General features: G+C 45.5%; 1 protein-coding gene across 4 annotated transcripts in view; it reads left to right on the top strand.

Moving 5' to 3' along the window:
• Positions 1 to 24,551, top strand: part of COL14A1 (collagen type XIV alpha 1 chain) — a 193,319-nt gene that overhangs the window by 56,895 nt on the left and 111,873 nt on the right. For all 4 annotated transcript variants that reach the window (XM_060243265.1, XM_060243263.1, XM_060243262.1 and 1 more), the window contains 8 exons: positions 1,681 to 1,845; positions 2,079 to 2,240; positions 2,373 to 2,524; positions 4,986 to 5,115; positions 14,306 to 14,451; positions 18,360 to 18,489; positions 21,397 to 21,536; positions 23,466 to 23,592. In XM_060243265.1, the coding sequence (XP_060099248.1) occupies positions 1,681 to 1,845; positions 2,079 to 2,240; positions 2,373 to 2,524; positions 4,986 to 5,115; positions 14,306 to 14,451; positions 18,360 to 18,489; positions 21,397 to 21,536; positions 23,466 to 23,592 (1,152 nt within the window). The remainder of the gene's footprint in view (positions 1 to 1,680; positions 1,846 to 2,078; positions 2,241 to 2,372; positions 2,525 to 4,985; positions 5,116 to 14,305; positions 14,452 to 18,359; positions 18,490 to 21,396; positions 21,537 to 23,465; positions 23,593 to 24,551) is intronic.

The following is a 24,551-nucleotide window of genomic DNA, read 5'->3' as shown; positions in this document are numbered from 1 at the left end:
AGGTCTCTTAGGATTTCTCTGAAGGAATCCTGAGGAATAGGTTTAGAATCTTAGGAAGCTGAAAGGACAGGCACTCAAGCTGTCTTTCTGATAAGTAATGGTTATTCATAATACAAGGTTTAGTAGTCTATCGGACTCTTCAATCAGTAATTTGAAATTCTTGTTTCACTCTGTTACTGACAATACACACCAAAGATGGGTCTTTGTCAGTGCCGGATTAAATTCCGTGGAGGCCCCTAGGCAGTCAAAATCTTGGGGGACCCCCTTGCAAATTATCTCTGAGTTGGAGTGCCCACTCTGCTGCTTGTGGCCCCCACTGCAGCCTGCAGACACCTTCTCAAAAGCCCGTTTGACAAAGCTGTGGGGGAGAGGCAGAGAAAGGTAAAATTGGCAACAACACCAGCAGCAGCCACACCAGGCAAGTCAGGCAAAGAGCGGCTCAGTTGCTGGCTGTGCGTGGAGGCTGGGAGGGCTGCAAGCAGGGGGGAAATTGAGGGGGGGGGAAAGCTGGCCTGGGGCCCCTAAAGCTGTGGGGGCTCATAAGCCAGTGCCTAGTTGGTCTAATTGTTATTCCGGCCCTGGTCCTCAGTATAGTTGCCATCCCTGGTTTGGGAAATTCCTGGAGATTTGTGGGTGGAGCATGGGGAGGATGGGATTTGGGGAGGGGAGGGAGTTCAGAGGGGAGGGTTGCCAGGTCCAACTCAGAAAATATCTGGGGACAATGGAGTGGAACCAAGATGCAAGTAACCCCAGAAATATCCACTGACAGGAAGATTTACATCAGTGGCTTTCATACTGCAGCTCAAAATGCCCTGTGAAATGCTGGAGCAGCTTTATTTCCTAGGAGCAGCACAAAGGAGGAATCAGAGGTGTACCATGGAAAGGGGGAATCAGCAAAACTCTGCCCCCTCTCCATCTGTAGGCTCCAACCCAGAGAAGGAGAGAGCTGGGAGCTGACTAATGGTGAAATACATTAGGATGCATTCTCTCTTTCTCTGTGAGAATTACAAATATGATCAATGTGGTGGGAGAGAGAGCAGCATGGTGTTGCTAGATCTTGGAAGCTAAGCAAGGTTGGAACTTGGAAGGGAGACAGCAACGGAAGCCTCTGCACAGGAAGGCAATGCCAAACCACCTCTGCTTTTCACTTGTCTTGCTGCCGTCACCATAAGTCGGCTACAACTTTTACACATAGACCAATTTCCCACTCGCCTTAAGCCGCTCCCATGCTCCTCTTCTCTGCGGGGCTTCCGTGGGATTTCGCACTGTCTGCCCCAGCGCTGCAACTAGCTTTGCCTTTTTCGCACAGCAAACAGAAACTGATTTTTAGAGATGTCTGTTTGCAACATGAAAAAGGCGAAGCTAGTTGCAGCCCCGGGGCTCAGATAGTGTGAAATATGACAGAACCCCCGCAGAGAAGAGGTGTGTGAGAGCGGTATAAGGCTAGTGGGAAATCTGCTTCCTTGTAGGAATGCTTCTTTCTCTCCATCTGTGTTTTACTTGCACATTTGTAAAAATAAATGAAATATTGCAAAAATACCATCAGTCTGTAGCACTCTCTGTGCCAATGGAAATCAAACCCAGGACATTTCACCCCTGGCACATTTCATAGCTCAGGGAAGTAGAGAATACCCAACAATCCGTTTGACTGATTTTTTTGTTTGTTTTCTCTCTGCACAGGCCTTGCTTTAACTTTCATTTTGGAGAATAACTTTAAACCTGAGGCTGGTGCAAGACCGGGGGTTCCAAAAATCGGTATATTGATCACAGATGGGAAATCCCAAGATGATGTGATCCCGCCTGCAAAAAACTTGCGAGATGCTGGCATTGAATTGTTTGCTATTGGTAAGCATTCTTTCTCAGGGAATTCTCAAAAGGTTTTCCCTTAAAAGTGCTCATTTTGCAATAGTTTTCACACGTTCCATCACATTTTCTTCGAACCTCATTGATTTACAGTTCCAGCTTGTGGATTCCTGGGGGACTTTGGAACTATTGGGAATTCCAAGGTTTAATGAGCAAAACGCTCACGGGCTTGAATGAAGAAAGAGTGCCGTCTTTGTTGTTTCTTCTAATATCAGGTGTTAAGAATGCTGATGAGAATGAGTTGAAGGAGATCGCCTCTGAACCCGACAGCAGTCACGTCTACAACGTTGCCGACTTCAGTTTTATGAATTCGATTGTGGAAGGCCTTACGAAAACTGTGTGCTCCAGAGTGGAAGAGCAGGAGAAGGAAATAAAAGGTAGAGGAGAAACTTGTTTTTGCTGTCTTTAGATACTGGGGAAGCCCATTGACTTCACAAGATTATGGTGAGAGCTTGCTGCTTTTGGCAGATTAAACAAAAATTAATTTCATGCCATTGCTTAAAACCTAGGGACCCTGATAGCCACAGTTGGGGCTCCTTCAGATCTAGTCACATCTGAGGTGACGGCCAGAGGATTCCGTGTGAGTTGGACCCATGCGCCAGGAAAAGTGGAAAAATACAGAGTTGTCTACTATCCTACAAGAGGAGGGCAGCCAGAGGAGGTAAAGACTAGTGTGCCCACATATTGAATGATCTGAAAGTTCTTTCTCCCCCCCCTCTTTATATTTTGATTGAATTTTTAAAAATATATACAAGTTAATATCAATATTAATATTTAATTAAACTTATGGAATCATGTTGTAAACAAGCATAAATACTTACATGCATACAATAAAATATCGAGTAAGGATTTTAAATTATAAAGATGTATCTAGATATGTAGACCATTTTCTATCCAAGGAGAGAGGTCACGATGAAAACAAAATTAAGATTAAGATAATAGTTCTTGATAGTATTGTGTGAATTGGCCCTCACAAAAGACGGCCCAGTTATATTCATACATCAATCTCCCAGTGAGAAACCACCATTAGAGGATGAATTTTAAGGCCTTTGACCGGTCTATTCCCCCTGCCCTCCTTTCTGCAAAGAGAATATACATCATGTCTGTACAACTGGGATTGGAGGCAAGTGCTGTGGTACTCCAGTTTTAGTAACCACAATCCTGCTGACTTCCAGAAATCATGCTTGAAGCCTAGTTCACACATAATAAGAATGAGATGACAAAACACTGAGGGGAGGGGCTGCAGCACAGTGGGAAGAATATCTGTGTGGCATACAAGTCCCAGGTTCAGTCCCCAGCAGCTCCAGATAAAGGGATGAGGTGGTAGATGAGATGAAAGACCCTCGCTTAAATCTCTGGAGACTCACTGCCAGTTTGAGTGGACAGTATTGACCTTGATGGACCAAGGATCTGGTTCACTATAAGGCAAGCTGCTTGTGAACATATGAAGCTGCCTTATACTGAATCAGACCTTTGGTCCATCAAAGTCAGTATTGTCTTCTCAGACTGGCAGCGGCTCTCCAGGGTCTCAAGCTGAGGTTTTTCACACCTATTTACCTGGACCCTTTTTTGGAGATGCCAGGGATTGAACCTGGGACCTTCTGCTTCCCAAGCAGATGCTCTACCACTGAGCCACCGTCCCCCCCCCAAGGTGGGAGAAATGATTGTCCCTCTTCTTCAGACTGCAGGGGGAGGATCACAATGCAGAGTTCTCCCCTCTGTTTAACAAACTCCCTCCAGACAGAAAATCAGCACAGCAAACCATGGAGATTAGAACCTGTCTCCTTTCTAGGGGAAGAGATGTTCAAAGCTGGTATTAACCCACCTGCAGTCTCCAATCCATTCGGTCACTACAGAGCACATCACTACCTGCTCTTACCCTATGTGTGAACCTAGCCTATCATGTGATAGCATGCTGCTGCCCCAGAAATGCCCCAGAATAACTGAATTCTAAGCTTTAATAAGGCTTTTGTAATGACCAGTGAACTTGAACAGGCATAGCCGTATACCATGCCTTTCCTTTTCAGGATTCTGAGGGCCTTTACTTTACAAAGTCTTTGTGCTTTTTGTACAATCATATGAGGACTTCAGAGCAGAACTTTTGTGTCTCCTTCAATCACATCTGCCCTTTTCTCCTCACAGCTAGGGAGCACCGGTTCAAGTGGTCACAACTCGCCTCTTTGTTCTGTTTTCTCCTTAGAAACCACACCATGGAGTTGTTTTTAGCTTCATTGTGGAACAGCAGCACAAGGGATATGACTTTGCGAATGGAGCCAATAGCAGCTCTGCAAGGTGGCACCCTGGTTGTGAGGAAAAAAATAGCATGTGTGAGTCTGGGAGACACAAAACTCCTGCCGAATTTCTGCTTCAGAGTCCTTGTATTATCACTCACCTAACGTGAGGACTTCAATGCCTCCCATAGCCCTGTTCTGAAGGGTCATTGAGGAAAGACAGGCACCTTTCCCATACCACAGCACCAAAGCAGGGACTATTAGGAACTTCAGCCTCTAGATTCAAAGTTACTATTATACTGTTTGTTATGTATTGTGCGGAAGTGGCCAGGCCGTTTGGAAATGGTCACCTAAAGGACCCTCAGGTTCCCGGATGTGGCTCGCCAGTAGCCCCGCCCCTGAACATCTGTGGCAGGAAGTTTAACCGACCAGGATTGGCCTGGTCGGACCGGGGGGGCTGTCCGGGGAAATGTATATATGCGGGCCCCCGGCCGCGTGTACTCAGTCTTGTAATCAAGAATGTTGCCTTTCAACCGTCTCGGTCTCCAGTACATTATACTGTTACTGTTATACTGTTTGAGAGCCAGTTTGGTGCAGTAGTTAAGTGCGCTGACTCTTATCTGGGAGAACCAGGTTTGATTCCCCACTCCTCCACTTGCAGCTGCTGGAATGGCCTTGGGTCAGCCATAGCTCTTGTAGGAGTTGTCCTTGAAATGGCAGCTGCTGTAAGAGCTCTCTCAGCCCCACCTACCTCACAGGGTGTCTGTTGTGGGGGGCGGGGGAAGATAAAGGAGATTCTGACCTCTCTGAGATTCAGAGCATAGGATGATGGGATATAAATCCAATATCTTCTTCTGCGGCTGCTTTAAACCAACCTCTCCCCTCATACAGGTTGTGGTGGATGGCACTGTTTCAACAGCAGTTCTGAAAAACCTGATGTCATTAACTGAGTACCAGATAGCTGTATTTGCCATATATATCAGCTCTGCCAGTGAGGGACTCCGGGGCACCGAAACAACACGTAAGTAAAAATGCTGATCATAAAGTTTTATCTATCAGATTCTGGTGACTGGTTTGACTGGGTAACTTTACATGTGCTTATGATGAGGAACCTTGCGTGATCCCATGATCCATCAGCAGAAAGCAGAGATGATTGTGGATCTTTCCTGCACCCCCCCCCCCCTGCCCATAACAGCCATTTCTGACCCCTAGGAAGATTATTGTCAGGGTCAGGGCTTTTTTTGCAGCAGGAAGTTCTTTGCATATTAGGCCGCACTTCCCTGATGTAGCCAGTTCTTTTGGAGCTTACAGTAGGCTCTGTACAAAAAGCCCTGTAAGCTCTTGGAGAATCGACTACATCAGTGTGGCCTACTATGCAAAGAAGTTCCTGCTACAAAAAAAGCCCTGGTCAGAGTCATATGACCTATGGGCCATACAGGTCAGGAGGCAGCAGTCGGAATGAGAATGAAATTGATCCTCTCTGGCTGTTCCATCGATTTAGGTCCACAGATAGATGAGGAAGAAGGGAACAATTTTGGCCCCTTCCCCACCGCAATGGCCTGACCTGTGTGGCTTATACCACGCAGGCCACATGAACTTGAGAACAAAATTGCATCTGCAGTTCAGGGAATCCAGCCAAGGTATGAAAGCTTGCTACTTCCCAAATGTTGCAAACTTCTGGGTATGAGTTTACATCCTTGTTTTAGAGAGGAGAAGTTTACCACTAGGTGAGTTTTCTTATGCAACCGCCCCATGTGGTCAGATTCTGTAGCACCCTATTTATTTCTTAATCATTTAAAAAATTCTTTAAAAAATGGGAATCTGAAGAAGAAGGTTGGTTTTTATACCCTGCTTTTCTCTACCTGGTGCAGAGTGGTAAAGCAGCAGTACTGTAGTACTGTGGTCTGAACTCTCTGCTCACAACCTGAGTTCGATTCCAGCAGAAGCTGGATTCAGGTAGCCGGCCCAAGGTTGACTCAGCCTTCCATCCTTCTGAGGTGGGTAAAATGAGTACCCAGTTTGCTGGGGGGAAAGTGTAGATGACTGGGGAAGGCAGTGGCAAACCACCCATGACCTGAGTTCAATCCTGGTGGAAGCTGGGTTTTCAGGTAGCCAGCTCAGCCTTCCATCCTTCCAAGGTCAGTAAAATGAGTATCCAGCTTGCTGGGGGGAAAGCGTAGATGACTGGGGAAGGCAATGGCAAACCACCCCGTAAAAAGTCTGCCGTGAAAGCGTTGTGAAAGCAACGTCACCCTAGAGTTGGAAACGATTGGTGCTTGCACAGGGGACCTTTCGTTTCCTTTTCCTTTCTCTACCTGAAGGCATCTCAAAGGGGCTTACGATTGCCTTTCCTTCCTCTCCCTACAACAGGTGTCTTGTGGGGTAGGTGGGTCTGAGAGAGCTCTGACAGAACTGCTCTTGAGCGAACAGCTCTGAGAGAACTTGTGACTGACCCAGGGTCATCCAGCTGGCTTTATGTGGTGGAGTGGGGAACAAACTCAGCTCACCAGATTAGAGTCCACCACAGAGTTTCCAATGATTCCTAGAGCTACCCTTTGTCACATCTGGGTTTCATCTGGAAATGATGGAGCACCATCAGTGATGTTGCTGTTTGTTTTTTAAAAATTCTCTCACCACCATCTGGAGCAGTGGCAGGCTATAGCGGGAATTTTGAGAAGCCTATTTTGAGAGTTGTTTCAAGAGAGCAGCAGCAGGAAGAAATAAGGCCTTCAAAGTGCTCCAGAACTGAGCCACTGAAATAAAACCCATAAACAGTATTCCCAAATTACCATCCCCAAAAAGAAACAAAGGGCGTTTTCGCACTGACCTTACGCCGGAGCGACGTCCCTCTTCACCGCGCAGCGTCTGTGCGGATTTCGCACTAATTGCTCCGCAGAACCTGGAAGAGCCGCAAAGTCCTGCGGCTTTTGCGTCGCAAATGTAAACCGCCAAAAACCAGTTTACATTTGCGACGCAAAAGCCGTGGGACTTTGCGTCTCTTCCGGGTTCTGTGGAGCAATTAGTGCGAAATCCGCGCAGACGCTGCGCGGTGAAGAGGGACGTCGCTCCGGTGTAAGGTCAGTGCAAAAACGCCCAAAAAGTATTTGGTGCAAACAGTTTAGAACTCCAGCACTATACTCACAGGCAGGGATGGAATTCTAGCAGGAGCTCCTTGCATATTAGGCCACACCCCCTAATGTAGCCAATCCTCCAAGAGCTTACAAAGTTCTTTTTTATAAGCTCTTGGAGGATTGGCTACATCAGGGGTGTGTGGCCTAATATGCAAAAAAGCTCCTGCTAGAATTCCACCCCTGCACATAGGTATGCACGTGTCAAACAAGACTGAACTCTCAGTGCCACCATCCCTCCCCTTTCTGCCAAACCAGCATCAACAGCACAGAGTGAGGAGTCAGGGAGTGAAAGCCCTTATCAGGAGGCCTGCTACTCTGCCTCTATGGGATTTACAGAAATAGGCAGAAACGTGATTTGTTGGCAGCCTTTCCTGACATGGAGGAGAAGAGTGAGGGGAGAAAAGCTGACTCTGAAAGGCAGAGATTTTTTTTATGATGTGTGAACATACACTTATTTGGAAGTAAGCTCCATTGAACTCAGGGCAAGGCTGTGGATGCTTTCCTTTTCTTTTCATTCACTAGGGCTTTCTCATGCCCTTTGTGTAAATGTCTAATTGTTAATGTGGAACAGAAAGCAGAGTTTTGGTTTTCAAGCCAACCTTTGGGAGTTCTGACCAATGGAGGCTGGCGGAACATTTCCATTATCCCATAAACTGACTGCTGCAAGAGCTATTTTGAGCTTTGCGAGTGATCAAATCAAGGGCTTTTAAGAGGACAACAGTTGCATATGGCATATTTCACAGGATTTAGGACTGAGGGGTAGGGAGGTTTTTGCAGTCAGATGCTATCATGTCGGAGGAAAAGCTTGAACAGTAACTACATCCCTGATGGGATCTCTCTGGAGTTATTTTCAAGGGAGGTGTAGCGACTTCACAAAAACACTTCCCTGTTTCAAAGCAAAGTAGCTAAATCCTAATGTATGCGCAAGTCTGAAGGTATGGTCTGATAGAACAGGAAGGTCTAGCACTTTCCCCCAAGGTTAATCATTCATGCACAAAGCATTGCTAACGCTGTTACAAGGGGGCAGCGTGGTATAGTGGTTAACAGCAGCGTGGTATAGCGGTTAAGACTCTAATCTGGAGAATCGGGTTTGATTCCCCATTTCTCCTCCACATGAGGCTTGCTGGTGTGACCTTGAGTCAGTCACGATTTCCCTCAGACCTGTTCTCTCAAAGCTCTCTCAGCCTCACTTACCTCACAAGACACTTGTTGTAGGGAGAGGAAGGGAAGGCAATTGTAAGCTGCTTTGAGACTCCTTCAGGTAGAGAAAACTTCTTTAAGCAGTCCTGGAAGATTTGGATTTGGACCACAGAGTGCGGGAACAGGGGCTTAAACCTCCCCCCACCCTTGTGTTTTTCTGATCTGAAATGGCTCTGGGGAAGCCCCCTTGGGAAACTCAAGACTGCAGAGATCCGTTCCCCAGAGCTTGTACATCGCTGAAAGGGAGAGGATAGCAGAAGGTGTAGAGAGGACAGAACAACCTTGATATGGGCAGGGGAGTGACCGAGGGGTGGTGAAGGGGCAGGCAGAGATATCTCAGGGGAGCTGTATGCTTTTGAAATACCTTTGGCTCAGAAATGAAACATGGGAAAAATCGACACAAAAGCACTTTAGGAAAACCTGAGGAAACTGTGACCAGAAAGTGAAGTGAGCACTGAAGGGAGAGAAATTAATGCAGAATGAAAAAGAAAACCTGACAGATGTGAACGGTGAAAGTGGGGGAAAGCACCCATGCATAATAGGCCAGTCTTTCCCTAAACTGCCTGTAACTGAGGCATGCTTTTAAAAAAAACAAAGAATTAAAACTGGAGAGTCCATTCTTATGCTAATTAAGGTTTAGAGTATGAAGAATTGCCCAGCCCCAGAGACGCGCCATGTACCAGCATGAGTCATGGATCTGGGTGTGCTTTTTATCACAAAGGAGCAATGCACCAGCAGTGACTCATACAGAAAATGGACCAGCTTTTTTGGGGGGGGGCATGCTTAAATGAGCCAGTCATACCAGAATCAATGATTCAGCAGAATTATCCACCTCACAGAAGAGGCTGATTCAATGGATATTTGGCCAGATCAGTGACTCCTGCTGAAGCACAGCACGCAGCATCTGTGTAGCTCTCTGACTGTCTTTGGGCATTAAAGATTTGATAATTATTTCTTCGACCATGCTGGCACATTAATATGCCTGTGCACACAGCTTGGGATTTCTTTTTCCCCCTCACATACAAGCCCCCCCTTTCCTCCAGGGAGCTTCATACAGCACACACAGGGATTTCTCCCTGTTGTATCCTCACAGTAACCCTGTGAAGAGGGAGCCCCATGACGCAGAGTGTAAGCTGCAGTACTGCAGTCCAAGCTCTGCACATGACCTGAGTTCAGTCCTGGCGGAAGCTGGGTTCAGGTGGTTGGCTCAAGGTTGACTCAGCCTTCCATCCTTCTGAGGTTGATAGAATGAGTACCCAGCTTGTTGAGGGTAAAGTGTAGATCAGCAGCCTCCAACCTTTTTGGCACCAGGGACCGGTTTTGTGGAAGACAATTTTTCCACGGACCGGGGGAGGGGACAATGGTTTTGGGATGATACAATTGTGCACTTTATTTCTATTAGTTTGGCGTGGTGGTTAAGTGTGCGGACTCTTATCTAGGAGAAGAGGATTTGATTCCTCACTCCTCCACTTGCAGCTGCTGGAATGGCCTTAGGTCAGCCATAGCTCTCACAGAGTTGTCCTTGAAAGGGCAGCTTCTGGGAGAGCTCTCTCAGCCCTACCCACCTCTGTCGTGAGGGAGGAAGTTAAAGGAGATTGTGAGCCGCTCTGAGACTCTGAAATTCAGAGTGGAGGGTAAGATATAAATCCAATGTCATCTTATCATTATTATTACTACCACATTGTAGTGTATAATGAAATAATTATACAACTCATGGCCCGGTTGCTAACAGGGCACGGACTGGTACTGGTCCATGGCCTGGGGGCTGGGAATCCCTTGTGTAGATGACTGGGGAAGGCAATGACAAACCATCCCATGAAAAGTCAGCCAAGAAAATGTCATATGTGACATCACCCCATAGGTCGGTAATGACCCAGTGCTTTACCTTTTTAACCCTGTGAGGTCAGGCTGAGAGAGCATGACTGGCCCAAGGTTGTCCTGTGAGCTTCATGATGAGGAGCAGGAATGCAAACTCCAGTCTCCACGTTGGCATTACAATTACTGTAAGGGCCGGCCCTAGACTGTCTGGCACCCTAGGCAAGGCTAACTTCTGGCGCCTTCCCCCCCCCCCCCAAACTGATAATATCACCATTCACATGAGGGGCACCCAATTCGGTACCTCCAGAAGGCGGGCGCCATAGGCAGTCCCCTAGTTTGTCAAGTGGCAGGGCCGGCCCTGATCATTGTACAAGAAGAAACCAAAAAATTAGACTCCAAGCAAATGTGTGACCAAAGCCAGTTAGGAATCGGTTAATGACTAACTGGGTGTTAATAATGCGGCATACTGACCCAGTAACATCATTTCCTACAGCATCTGGTGCGCTTTTGAAGTCACTTGTTCAAGTTCTGACTAAGCCCATTTTCTTAGCCCAAGGCAGAATGTCTGGAAGTGTTGTTCTAACAAATCTTTGCCGAGAGTGTCATAAAGAAATCCTCTGAAATATGTAAATATTAATCACTCCAGGTAACGTGTTTTCTTTGCAGCGCCAGTGAGAGTTTGTGGGGAAAATTACAGTTTACATATTTGGCTTTGGTGGGAGGATGGTGACAGATTAAAATTAACTGCAAGTATGAAAACCTACATATTTGTGTACGGAGTACATTAAACACAATCTTCACTGAGCACTGTGGTTACCAGCTGCAGTAAATACATTTATGTATGTGTGAGACTTTAAACATTATACAGCTAAGTATAAGGAAAAATATACAGCGAATATTTCAGAAACAAAGTAGGTTTGGCTCTGGTTAATATTTGGATGGGAGACCACCAAGGAAGTCCAGGGTTGCTACGCAGAGGCAAGCAATGGGAAACCATCTCTAAACATCTCTTGCCCTGAATACTTAGTGACTACTGTTCATTCCTAAAAACAACAATTACCTTTGTTGTTCAACCTGAATAAAATCGATTGTGTTTACTGCAAGAGAATAATGCCTACTGGAAGTTAATGAACACAAGAGAAGCCATGTTGGATCTTCCGGTCCAACACTGTGTGTCACACAGTGGCCCAAACCTTGGTGCCATCAGGAGGTCCAACAGCAAAGACAGAACTCCAGAAGCCCTCCCTCTATTGCCCCCCTCAAACACCAATAATACAGAGTGTCATTGCCCCAGACATAGTATTCCATCTATACCAGGGTTGGCCAAACTTGCTTAACATAAGAACCACATAGAATAAACATCAAATGTCTGAGAGCCACAAGACATGAATATCAAATGATGGAAGGAGGGAAGGAAGGAAAAATAGATGGGAAAGGAGAGGTGGAAAGAAAGCACCTTTAAATGCATTTTCCAAGTCTCTGGTTGGCTTGGCATGGATATGTGATTTAAAGAAAGAAATGCCTTTTCCATGCCAGCCAACAGGGCAGTTGGGGTTTCGAGAGCCACACAATTAGTGTTCCCTCTAAGCTGAATTAGTATGAGTTAGCTCACAGATCTTCTTCGTGGTCTCTGTGCTTCACACCCATGGGGATAAGGCGCCTGCACCGATCTCGATCGGTACATTAAAAAGCCCAGGATTTTAGCGCCCCGCTCCCAGCGGGCCTGTGCAGAGCTCCTACTGTGCATGCCCCCTGGGCGGGGCTCGGACATTCCGCCAATTCTCTTCTGACTGCCGCGTCTAGCAGTTCGTTTCTTCATTCTCTGGTCGATACTTACCCTTATTAGAAATTTCTATGCATGTTTCCACTTTCCCGGTTCCTCGTTCCTAAAAAAAAAAAGTTAGTTTATTAGTTAGATGGTTAGTTACCCCCCCCCCGGGTTCCCCCCTCCTTTTTGTCCCTCCCCACGCTTTGGCTTATGGAAAAGCGTTGGGTTTTTTTTTAAATGCTGTACGTGTTGCGGCAACAAGATCGCCCCTCTGGACGGACACTCGCTGTGTCTTGTTTGCCTTGGAGGAAGTCATCGTGTGGACTCTTGTCAGCACTGTGTCAAGTTTTCTAAGCAAACTAGAAAAAATTGAGCGGCGCGTCTTTCAGCCGCCCTGATGGAATCGGCGCTCACACCGAGCAAGATGTCTTCTATACCTTCGGCATCGACGGCGCTGTTGACCACGCCCTCAACATTGGCGTTGACCACGACTCCGGTAATTGATAGAGACTCTTTGAGCCAGTTGCCTTCCGACGTCGTTCGCCCCCCTAAACGTGCGGGCTCAGCATCTCGGTCGGAATCCTCGACACCTGCCAAGAAAAGCAGGGAGGATAAGGGGTCTAAACCGGATAAGCTGAAGAAGCACAAGAAGGACAAAGTTAGTCGCAAGGAGCGCGTTTCTACCAGCCGCACTCCTTCACCAACCCCAACGGGTTTAGCATCGGCTTTGACAGGGACCTCCACCATCCTGCATGCTACTACGGACTCTGTCTTACAAGAAATGGACAAGAATATTAAAACTTCTTGTAACCTAAGGGTACCATCGACCACCAGATCCTCCAAGCCCAAGCCCTGGCATAAACCCTGGAATAAGAGACCGTTCCAGAAACAGTCATCTGACCAATCTTGGAAGCCGCGTTCTGCAACAAGTCAGCATTTGACTCTAAAAGTGTCATGAACCCTGACGAGGAGGAGCTGGAAGGGTTAACAGACCTGGAGGAGTTGCCAGCCAGTTCCTCAGCTGAACAAACAGCAGCTGACCCATCAATCACTCTCCAGGCACCAGTGTCAGCTGTTGACGATCAATCTCCTCCAAGCTCTCCTCCTCCCATCTCAAAAGTTCAAAGCAGGCTCCAGAAAGAACTTTCAGATCAAAGACATGAGGCACGCCAATGCTTCAGATCTCTCAGCCCTGAGTTCTAGCAGAGTCACTGCCACCCAGGGAGCAGGCTGATTGAGACTCCCATATAGCTCCCACCCAGGACCTGTGGAAGCAACAAGTCTATTCTCTGGCTTGCATCCACGCTCCTTCCTGATTCCTGATCCTGATCGGCTTGATTTCCTTGGCACCATGACCTTTTGGCTTTTGGACATTGACTTCTGATTCCGGTTTGTGATTCTGCATTGGTGACTTGCTCCTGCTTGGTGACTTGCTCCTGCTTGATATCCTGGACTTTGACCTTGGACTGGCTTTGGACTCCTGCCTGCCTGCACCCTGAGAACGTGACAAAGGTTGCTATTCTCCCATGGTTGTGAAGCACAGAGACCATGAAGAAGATAAACAGGTTGCTTACCTGTAACTGATGATCTTCCAGTGGTCATCTGTGCATTCACACCTCCCGCCCTCCTTTCCCACTGCTGTCGGTCCACCTGGACATAGTATGTTTTGGACAGCAGTCAGAAGGAACTGGTGGCGGGATGTCTGAGCCCCGCCCAGTGGGCATGCCCAGTAGGAGCTCTGCGCAGGCCCGCTGGGAGCGGGGCACGAAAATTCTGGGCTTTTTAACGTACCGATCGAGATTGGCACAGGCACCTTATCCCCATGGGTGTGAATGCACAGATGACTACTCGAAGATCATCAGTTACAGGTAAGCAACCTGGGTTTTTTTAGCCTCTGGCTCACACGTTTTTGTCTTTGCTCAGGAAGAATGCCTCCAAAGCACACTAATGTATAGTAACTCACATCTTTAATGCAAGTAGCTCATGAAGTAGAATTTCTACTCACAAGACTCCACAGCTTAGAGGGAACATTGCACACAATGTGTGTGAAAGAGCCACACATGGCACCTGAGCCACAGTTTGGCCACCCCTGATCTATACCTTGTGGCTAATAGCCACTGATGGACCTCTTCTTCATATGTTTATCCAATCCCCTTTTGAAGCTGTCTGTGCTTGTAGCCACCACCATTTCCTGCAGCAGGAAATGTTAATTACTTTTTGGGTGAAGAAGTAATGCCACTCCTCCCCTTCAAAGAAACTATTGGACAATTGTGTATTTTTCCTCCCCACTGCAGTGGCTTTACCAATGGCCTCCGACCTGGAGTTGTATGACGTGTCTCATAGCAGCATGAAAGCAAAGTGGAATGGCGTATCAGGAGCAACTGGGTATATGGTTCTGTATGCTCCTCTTACTGATGGGCTAGCGGCAGATGAAAAGGAGGTGAGAGTGCTTAGTGTCAATCAGAACTGTTATTCTCTCAACCAGTCAACAGGTCTCTGTAATTCTGTATGTTCATTAAGTAAGGCACGATGAATCCTTGCTTTGAAATGCTTGTGTATTTTTCTGGGGAAAGAAAGCATTCCTCCTGAATGAAACATCTTATTAATACTATTCCATCTATCCTAGATGGCCCAGGCTAGCCTGATCTTGTCAGGTCTTGGGAAGCTAAGTAGTGTCAGTTCTGGTTAATGCATGGATGGGAGCCCCACCAAGGCAGCCCAGGGTTGCTATGCAGAGGCAGGCAATGGCAAACCATCTTTGTTCCTCTCTTGCCTTGAAAATCCTACGCAGGGGTGTCTAACTCATTTGTTATGCGGGCTGGATCTGACATAGATGAGAGTTTGTCGGGCTGGGCCACGTGTGTCTTAAAACTTAATGTCAGGTAGTGGAGATAAAAAACTTTATAAAGGACACAGACAAACACAATTAAAGGTTTTTTTAAAAAACTTAAAATAAAATATGCTTAAAAGATTAGCACTCTTGCAATACTTTGTTTATTTAACAGTTTCTGATAACTGACACCTCTTGCTCTGAATTATTGCATCAAAATCTGGAGACAATGTCTGTGCTGTAGCAATCCTGAGTATGCTGTCCAGGTGTTGTTCAGGTGTGTGTCTGTAAGTTGCAAACCTACTTTTGATTTATTGATGTTCATTACAGAAATCTCATGACTGATGCTTTGAGCTTAGGACCTAGGGGAAAAAGGCTGGGCATTGCAAACTTTTGTACATAAATTGCTTCTTGTGTTGGTCAGCCAATGGAGAAAATAGAGGCTTTGCTCTGTAGCTCTTCTGCAATTGAGCAAGCCTGGCAAAGCAAGTTGTGATGCAGAAGAAAGCAAGAGAGAAAAGGAAGCAAATGACAGTGAGTTGTTCATGGGCCCGATAGGAGCCCTCTGGGGGCTTGATCTGGCCCTTGGGCTGTATGTTTGACACCCCTGCCCTACAGAGTTGTCATAAATTGCCTGTGACTTGACAACACTTTCCACCATGAGTAAGGAGTAGACCACAGAACACTGGCAAAATTCTGCTTCAGTACTTGACTTCTGGTGGCTGCAAAGAATGCAGGACTTTGATCTGATCTTGCAAGGCATTTATGAAGAATATATACTTGGGATTACTTAGTGAACATTAGCTATGCCTTCGCCATTAAACCAACCGGAGGACACCTTTGTGTACTCTGTAATTCTCTGTAGAGAATGGCAGGGATTCTGATCTCCCTTAAATGCAGTCCACCTAAGAAAACTTTGGTAGCCAACCATTTCCCACCCCCAGTTTCTCTACCTGTGGATTTTATATTTCTGTATCCATTCAGGTCAGAAGACTTAAACATCCTACACGGTAGTGAAAAGAGCACTGAAACTTCTTAGGGACCCGCAGAGACTTGTGTTTTGTTCTTTGCAAGAATTACAGCTATGGGCAGGTACCCCTTTAGTGCAAACTTGCTGATCCTAGCAAGCCTGAGAACCTCACCCTATGGAAAGATTATTTAAAAACAAAAACAAAACCCCCACAAGCCAGTCGTTATTACGATTGCAACACCCAGTGAAGATGCTCAAGGGACGACAACATTTATTTAAAATTGCAAACTGCATTTACAGTACCTGGACCTCACCCTATAGAAAGAATTTTTACTACATTAATCATAGCTGCCTCCCAGCTTCTCTACAATATGCCTATTCCAGCTGCCATTTTGAGGAATATCTCTAGTTGTAAAAATGAAACTAGAACATGACATGGGCAGATATGTCAACAAACTTAGAGGTGTTGTATCTAGGCGCCTTCAGCCTTTCATCATGGAGAGTTTTATAGACCTCCAGTTAGATAAGCTTGAGTTTGTATGTCTTGGGGACAGAACTGCCCTTTCTGCCGCTACCTTAATTCACATCTCGCTTTCTTTTTGTTACTGCTTCTCCTATGTGGTGTCAAGAAGGGAGCAATTTGTGGAAGAGAAGCCATGAGTTAAGGGGTGCTTAATATATTTCCTGCCCACCATTCTTCCCCTAAAACTTGCTTCCAGTTCCATGGCTTGTCCCCCAGTGGGGATTCCAGTGTTTATGCCTCATGATTTGCCCTCCATCCTTGCCTCAATGCCACTCTGCACAGAATAATCAGCAGCTGTTGTTTCAAGATGGTGGCAGAAGAGCACAGATCTGCCCTGGAAGCCTCTGCTTTGTGGGAAAGCGAGTTGAATGACTTGCAGTTCTATATGGAGTTTCTCCAGTTTAAGTCAACTGCGATTAATAGGCTAAACCATAGTAACTGCAGAGGACTGCAGTGTTACACTTTCAAATTGTTTATAATAATCAAGCTGGAGAGCAGATGTGTGGGAGGGATGCCCAAGTGGGAAAAAAATCATTTGTGAATCAGCCCTACATTAATGGATACTGATACCCTATTTCTGTTTTGTTTTGGTACAGTAGATTAATTTAGCTACCCGACTGGAATGTTCTTATCTTACTATAATTGCACACCATTCCTTTAAACAGAAGTCCATCGTTTTCCATTCCTCTACATCAGCGGTTCTCAACCTTTTTGGCACCAGGGACCGGTTTCATGGAAGACAATTTTCCCATGGACTGGGTGTGTGTGGCACTGGGGCTTTTGTCACTCCCCCCCATGTGCACCCCCATCCCTGCCCCCCATGGGGGTCTTTAAATGGGGGGGAGACTGGGCCCAGGCTTGGAAGGAGAGCTAGGAAGCTGGGCTCAGAGGAGAGCACACATTGACGCACTGTCCTGCCGCTCTCAGCTTCCCGAGAGCACCATGCCCATGTGGCCTAGTTGCTAACAGGACACAGACCGGTAACAGTCCATAGCCCAGGGGTTGGGGACCCCTGCTCTACATGTACTATTTAATCAGTACAATAATATAAGAAGAGATCTGCTGAATGGACCAAAGGTCCATCTCATTCAGCATCCTGCTTCCCAGACTGTGTACCTCTGAGCATCAGTTGCTGCGGACAGAACAGCAGAGGGCTATTCATCATGCCCTGCTTGTGGGTTTCCTAGAGGCATCTTTTTGGCCACTATGGGAAGCAGGATGCAGGCCATTGTGGGAAATAGAATGGGAGACCACTAAGGGGTACTAGGGTCACTACTCAGAGGAATTCAATGGTAAAACACCTCTGAACATTTCTTGCCTTGGAAATACCTAGGGGTCTGCCATGCCAGTTGGCAAAAACCCAAAACCAGTGGTCATTACTATATTGCATTGTAGTGAATCCCACAAGTCATTCTGAGGTCGTTTTCGCACCCACCTCCAGCCGGCGCGACCCCCCTCTTCACCGCGCAGGATCTGCGCGGATTTCCCACTAAATGCCGCGGAGCAGCCTTTTGCACCGGAAACTCCCGGCGCAAAAGCCGCTCAAACGTAAACCTCCAAAAAGCAGTTTCCGGCGCAAAAGGCTTTTGCGACGGGAGTTTCCGGCGCAAAAGGATGCTCCGTGGCATTTAGTGGGAAATCCGCGCAGATCCTGCGCGGTGAAGAGGGGGGTCGCGCCGGCTGGAGGTGAGTGCGAAAACGACCTGAGAGAAGAACTTCCTTTCATCTGTCTGGAGTCTGCATCCCATCACCTTTGTGGGGTAACCCTCAAGTTCTAGCCTTATGAGAAGAGAAGAGGTTTTCTCTTATTCATTTTCTACACCCTGTGCATAATGCTATTAACTCCTGTCATCTCCTTTCCAATCCCACACTCAGTCTTCTTACTGTTTTAGGGTGAAACACCTCATACTCTTTAGCCTTTCCTTGTAGAGAAGGTGTTCCAACCCACAGATCATTTTAGTTGCCATTGTCTGCGATACCTTCCAGTGGTAAAGATGTATTTATGAACTGTTTTGCATTTTGCAGCTGAAACTTGGAGAAAGCTCAAGAGATATTGAGCTGGAGGGATTGCTGCCCAATACAGAATATACAGTCACAGTTTATGCAATGTTTGGAGAAGAAGCCAGTGATCCTCTTACTGGACAAGAAACGACATGTATGTAGTTGGTGCTCCTCTGTGAACTCTGAAAGCAAAACTCTAAAAGGGTTTCACTTGCTTGAAGATGAACTTCTAACTTTAAACTCTGCATAGAGTACTGGGCTCTCCATCACTCTCATTTTCATTGCTTGTATGCTCCTGTTGCTTTTTTTGGGGGGGGGGGTGTCTTTTACACATATGTTTTGCTCTTGCTGCAATTAGCTTCACCTTTTCCATGCGGCAAACAAAAACTGGTTTTTAGAGGATCTTGTTTGCTGCGCGAAAGAGGTGGAGTGAGTTGCAGCCCCGGGGCAGATAGTGTGAAATCCCACAGAAGGCCCGCGGAGAAGAGGAGAGTGAGAGAGGCATAAGACTAGTGGGAAATCGGTCTGAATATCCTGCACATTTCCCTGCAGTTTTAAAGTGCAGGGGGAAATGCTGCAAATACAGCAATGTAATATTGAAGTGACCACTAGAGGTGCAGAAAAGGACCCCCCCCCCCCCAAAAAAAAAAAAGCAATAGAGGCACAGAAGTGACAAAAATGAGAGAGCAGAAGAGCTCTTTTAATTCCTGGAGGCATTGTATAGGGAAGCCAAGGAATGTACCCCTTCCATTGAAGTTTCCAACCATATGTGAGTTTTCCTCAAAACCACCTGTATCACTGATTATTATCAAAAGAGATAAAAATAACCATAATAACAATTCTTTACACACTTTTGGAAGTATAGGCTGCAATCCTATGAGCACTTCCTTGAGAGTAAGTCTAAACTAGTAGACCTGCTTGTGCTTGCTCTCTTGATCTTGAATGCATCCCAGAGAAGATCTTGTAGTTCTGCTATGATCTTTATCCTCCACTCCCAATTTGAAATTTCTTTGCCTCTCACTGCTGACAGGATGCCCCTGTTTAATTGGTCTGCATTTTGTTTGCCAGCCGTACTTCTGCGTTCCAAATTCTACCATGTATTCACACACACCCCGCAATTGCTGATCTTTCCCAAAGGCAAAATTTTACTGGGAGTGTGTCCTAAATCATCTTTCTGCAATGTTTCTGTTGGAAGTTTTCCCAATACTGGGGTCCCCAGTGTGGGGCCCATGGATGCTGTAACACCTGCCAACTCCTTTCTCAGCACCCACCAAGTGTTTTTAGAAAGCAGGTGAGACTCTTGCCCAGCAGGTCTTCTGATTGGCTACTGAAGATCCAATGGCTATGCAGATTGAAACAGCATTATTTTGTTTGTTTCGTCATTCTCTCTCATGCTTATTTCCTAGTGCATTTTAAAAATCATTCTTCTTCTCCCCTGCCCATAGGCTTTCTTTTTCTGTGTGGCTCTGACAACCATTTTTTTCATTGCTGCTACCACTCTGGGTCAGAATTCCAAAGGTGCACAAAGGCTGAAAAAGGTTGGGGATCCCTGTCCTACTGTAGTATGTTCAAAATTGTAAGTTCCCAGGCTGGCACATACTCTGTGATGATCAATATTCCCTCTAAGCTGAGTTAGTGTGAGCTAGCTCATAGGTTTTTTAGCCTCCAGCTCACACACTTTTTTTTTTATTTATTTGTTTGTTTGTTTGTTTGTTTGTTTGTTTATTTATTTATTTATTTATTTATTTATTTATTTATTTATTTATTTATTTATTTATATTCCGCCCTCCCTGCCAAGGCGGGCTCAGGGCAGCTTACATAGACATGCATATGCATGAGTAGACATAGTGGTGGGACGTAAAAACCATAAAAACATAAAATACATAGAATAATTAACATTTCAGTGCTATGATCTTAAGTTTCAGATTTATAATTCTCTGTAAAGCAGATCTTAGATTGTCCTCTTCGCTACTGCTGTACAGCAGATTGCAAGGGGTGGTCCATATGTTGCCTAAAAACTGTAATGGCCAGCAGTCTAGTTTACAAATGCCTGATGGAAGAGTGCCGTCTTACAGGCCCTGCAGAACTGTATGAGCTCTCGCAGGGCCCTAACTTCTTCCGGCAACTCATTCCACCAGCGTGGAGCCACTACAGAGGAGGCTCTGGCTTTTGTCTTAGCTCAGGAAGGATGGCCCCAGAAAACTAACATATGCAGTAGCCAAATCGCTCACTCACAACTTTAATGCCAGCTCACAAAGTAGAATTTTTGCTCACAAGACTCCACAGCTTAGAGGGAGTATTGGTGATGATATCAAGGTATCCAAGTGTTCTGATCCAAAGTTGTTTCTGCTACTAAAACATATAATATCAAAACTGAAGGTGTGTTTCATCTGGAAGGTGGCCAGTCTCTTGGTGGTGACTGGAGATCTCCCAGAATTACCACTGGTTTCTAAGTTCTAAAGATCAGTTCTCCTGGAGAAAATGGCTGCTTTGGAAGGTGGGGTCTATGGTGTTATTTCACACTGAGGTCTCTTCCTTCTCCAGCTCTGCCCTCCCCAGTCTCCACCCCCCAAATCTCCACATATTTCCTGACCCAGAGCTGGCAACCCTATGTGTCTGAGAAGCAAACTACATACTATCTGTTTGTTTGTTTTAAATAAAAAGCTGCTTTGGAACTGTATGGCTGCAGTTCCCTGTGACAAACTCGTGCTGAAGTGTAAAATGTAGTTTAGGCCTTAGTTTCTGTAGGAAAGTGGGAGTGAAGTGTTGTGCCAAAGAGTTCACAAAAACGGTGGGCTTTGAGGAGAAATGTAAAGGAAATGAGGAATACGGCATTATACAGGTGTTCTGGGAAGCAGTTCCAGTCATGAGGATTGGCAAGGGAGAAGCAGCAGAGGTGTTTGAGAGAGACGGAGGTCCTTCAGATTTGAATTCAGCTTGAACTCAAGTGCTTTGACTTCAGGGGCCTTTAAAACTGCCTGTCTTAATGTTTAAGAGCTGCCAAAAGAAAAGAAAAGAAAAAAAATGTTCAGAATTTTGAACTTTTCTCCTCTTCTTCAAGTGCCTTTAAACCCACCACGAAACTTGAGGTTTTCAAATATTGAACACAGTTCAGCCAAGGTGTCCTGGGATCCTGCTTCTAAAAAAGTGAACGGTTATCGCATTATGTATGTCAAGACAGATGGAACAGAAACCAACGAGGTAAACAGATTTTTTAAATTTTCGAATAAATTGATTTTGAAAAATATATGTCCTGTTTGTAAAATATCTATATCCTACTTGATAGTAGGTTGGACTTAGAGGACTTGCAAAATATCTATATCCTACTTGATAGTAAGTGGGACTTAGAGGATGTATTTCCTTTAGGTGAAGGAAGTTGGCTCAATGCATGATGCAAAGTTCCAGGCCCCGAAGTGTGCCCCAGAGTAGGTTTACAAGCAAAAAAATTCTAAAAGGTTTGCCATTGTTGTGGTGTTAGTCTGTCCTTCACAGTTGCCTCAGATGTTGGTTGTTATGCAAGTATTATTTTATTTCTTATATCTTAATTATACTCTGCTCTGGTAAGACCTCACCTGGAGTATTGTGTTCAGTTTTGGGCACCATGTTTTAAGAAGGACATAGACAAGCTGGAACAGGTCCAGAGGAGGGCGACGAAGATGGTGAGGGGTCTGGAGACTAAGTCCTATGAGGAAAGGTTGAAGGAGCTGGGGATGTTTAGCCTGGAGAGGAGGTGGCTGAGAGGTGATATGAGCACCATCTTCAAGTACTTGAAGGGCTGTCATATAGAGGAGGGTGTGGAGTTGTTTTCTGTGGCCCCAGAAGGTAGGACCAAAACCAGTGGGTTGTAATTAAATCAAAAGAGTTTCCAGTTTAACATTAGGAAGAACTTCCTAGCTGTTAGAGCAATTCCTCAGTGGAACAGGCTTCCTTGGTAGGTGGTGGGCTCTCCTTCCTTGGAGGTTTTTAAGCAGAGGCTAGATGGCCATCTGACAGCAATGAAGATCCTGTGAATTTGGGGTATGTATTTGTGGTTTCCTGCATTGTGCAGGGAATTGGACTAGATGACCCTGGAGGTCCCTTCCAACTCTGTGATTCTATGATTCTATGAAATCTTGAGAAATAAGCGATCTTGAAAGAAGTTTGGTCAAAAAGTTAACCCTGACACAAGTGCATATATATGCACACACATTCTTGTACTAAGCTGTGGAATGAATTTTGGGTGTCAAGGTGAAGAAGTAGGATTGGCACCTTCTGCTTTCCCGGATGCCTTCTGTCTGAGACACATAATTCTGGAGTTCCTTGACTGGAGCTCAAGATTTGTCTTTTGAAAGAGCAGGTTACGGAGACCCAAGATGGATTGGGGTTGCAGGCTAGCTCTTCCCCCTGCCCCATTTCCTGATTGCAAACACCACTCTCTGGGCTACTTTAAGCCCCAGTGGAAAAAAAGACAGACTCAGTACAAGAACCTGTCTTTTTCCCTACTGGGGAAAAAAAAGATATATTTTTTTTAATTTCCTCTCCCCTACTCTAAGTGGAATAGAACCACACATTTTGCAAACAATACCATGTTATCTTGATAAATGTATTTTCAAAGCTTTTAAGATGTTGATGCTCTAAATTGTATTTTTCAAGTGTATATCACTGTTTTCTATCTGCGCTGCTCCAAATTCTCTGCCTCATTTTCCCCAGAATGTTGGTGGAAAGTTTGGGTGATCATGTCCGTAGAAACCTAAGGTGCAAGTGCACCTTATACAGGGAAATGTGCATATGTTCCATGTTCTCCCTTCTTCCTAGCTGTAGTTGCCCAATTCAGCAGATAGGATTGTGATGGTGTGTGACATTGCAGATTGGGGGGAAGAGTCCCCTTCCGCTCCCCTTCTGTTCAGAGTAGTCAAAAGGGAGGAAGCACGTTGTTTTAAAATGGGGCTCTTGCCAACTCACCAAAGGGTATATCTTAGGCTCTCATCCAAGATTCTTATTTTTCCTTTGAGCAGTAAAGTGATCTTAAAGAGACACTTGCTGAAAACAAACTCAGCTTTTGTGTTCTGGGAGTAAATAGTGCAAGCCAAATTAGTATGCTGTGCGACTCATCACATTGTTTCTCATCCTCTGTGCTCTTTTATTCTGCAGGAGGAGGTTGGTCATGTTTCAACCCACACGCTAAAGAGTTTGACATCCCTCACGGAGTATACCGTTGCAATTTTCTCCCTCTATGATGAAGGGCAATCGGAGCCACTTACTGGCAGCTTCACCACGAGTGAGTCTGGCTGCACTTTTTAAAGCTTTTCCAAGTAGGGCTTGGAAAATGTTGCAATTACCTTAATCTCGCTTTGTGATTTTTTTAGAATTGCAGTTCCTTCTTTTTCATTCATCTGACAGCCTGAATGCTGAAAGCAAATGCAAATAGGTATTTGAAACAGCTAGTCTTTACTGGATTTTTTTTTACAAAAAACATTTCTTATAGAAAGAAAAAAGGGAAATTAAAACACAGAACAGTTGAAAGCAAGCCAAGTTTTGCAAATGCACTAAATAAAGTATGTAGATACTTTAACTGCTAACTGCTCCGGGCTTATTTAAGAAATGTTTGCTTTCCAGTGTGAGCTTGCAATGATTTTTGAATCACAAAGCACAATTTTGCTGCAAATTAGAACTTTCAAACAGATTCCTGTCAAAAGAGAAGATGCACCTCCCAGTGAGTAGTCTTTTCCATTTAAAAAAAGAAGAAGAAGAAATGCACAAACCCCAGTTAATAATAAGAAGAACGTATGGCATTTCTTTTGTGCTTTGGAGGTTATCAGGTCACTTCATCTCCATAATCTTTATGATCGCCTTGCAAAGTAGGTTAATATTATTATTCCTATTGGATCAGTTACCAAACTGGACAGTAGCTTTTGTTAAGACCCCTTTCCCAGCTTATGGCAGAGGTGGCATCTGAACTGGGCACTTCCAGGATCACCCAATCACACGGACACATCTGCCTCCTGAGTCCTGCCCATCCTTACTTTGTCTTAGAACAGGCTGGGACCAGATTAAATAGCTACTGGGCACTTCCCCATAGCAAATCTCTAAATTGTACATGGGACGTGTTTCCTGGCTGGGCGTGCGCTGCAGGCATCCCCACATGCATGTGAGCAGTCTGAATGCTCCTCCTGTGCATGTGTAGCCAGTGCCTCTACGGCAGCACAGCAGGAGCTGTATGAATGCCCAGGCACACAT

Source organism: Heteronotia binoei, chromosome 7 (genome assembly GCF_032191835.1).
Source record: "Heteronotia binoei isolate CCM8104 ecotype False Entrance Well chromosome 7, APGP_CSIRO_Hbin_v1, whole genome shotgun sequence".
NCBI classification, from domain to species: domain Eukaryota; kingdom Metazoa; phylum Chordata; class Lepidosauria; order Squamata; family Gekkonidae; genus Heteronotia; species Heteronotia binoei.
The sequence above is the reverse complement of the archived record's forward strand: the minus strand, read 5'-3'. Positions and strand labels throughout refer to the sequence as shown.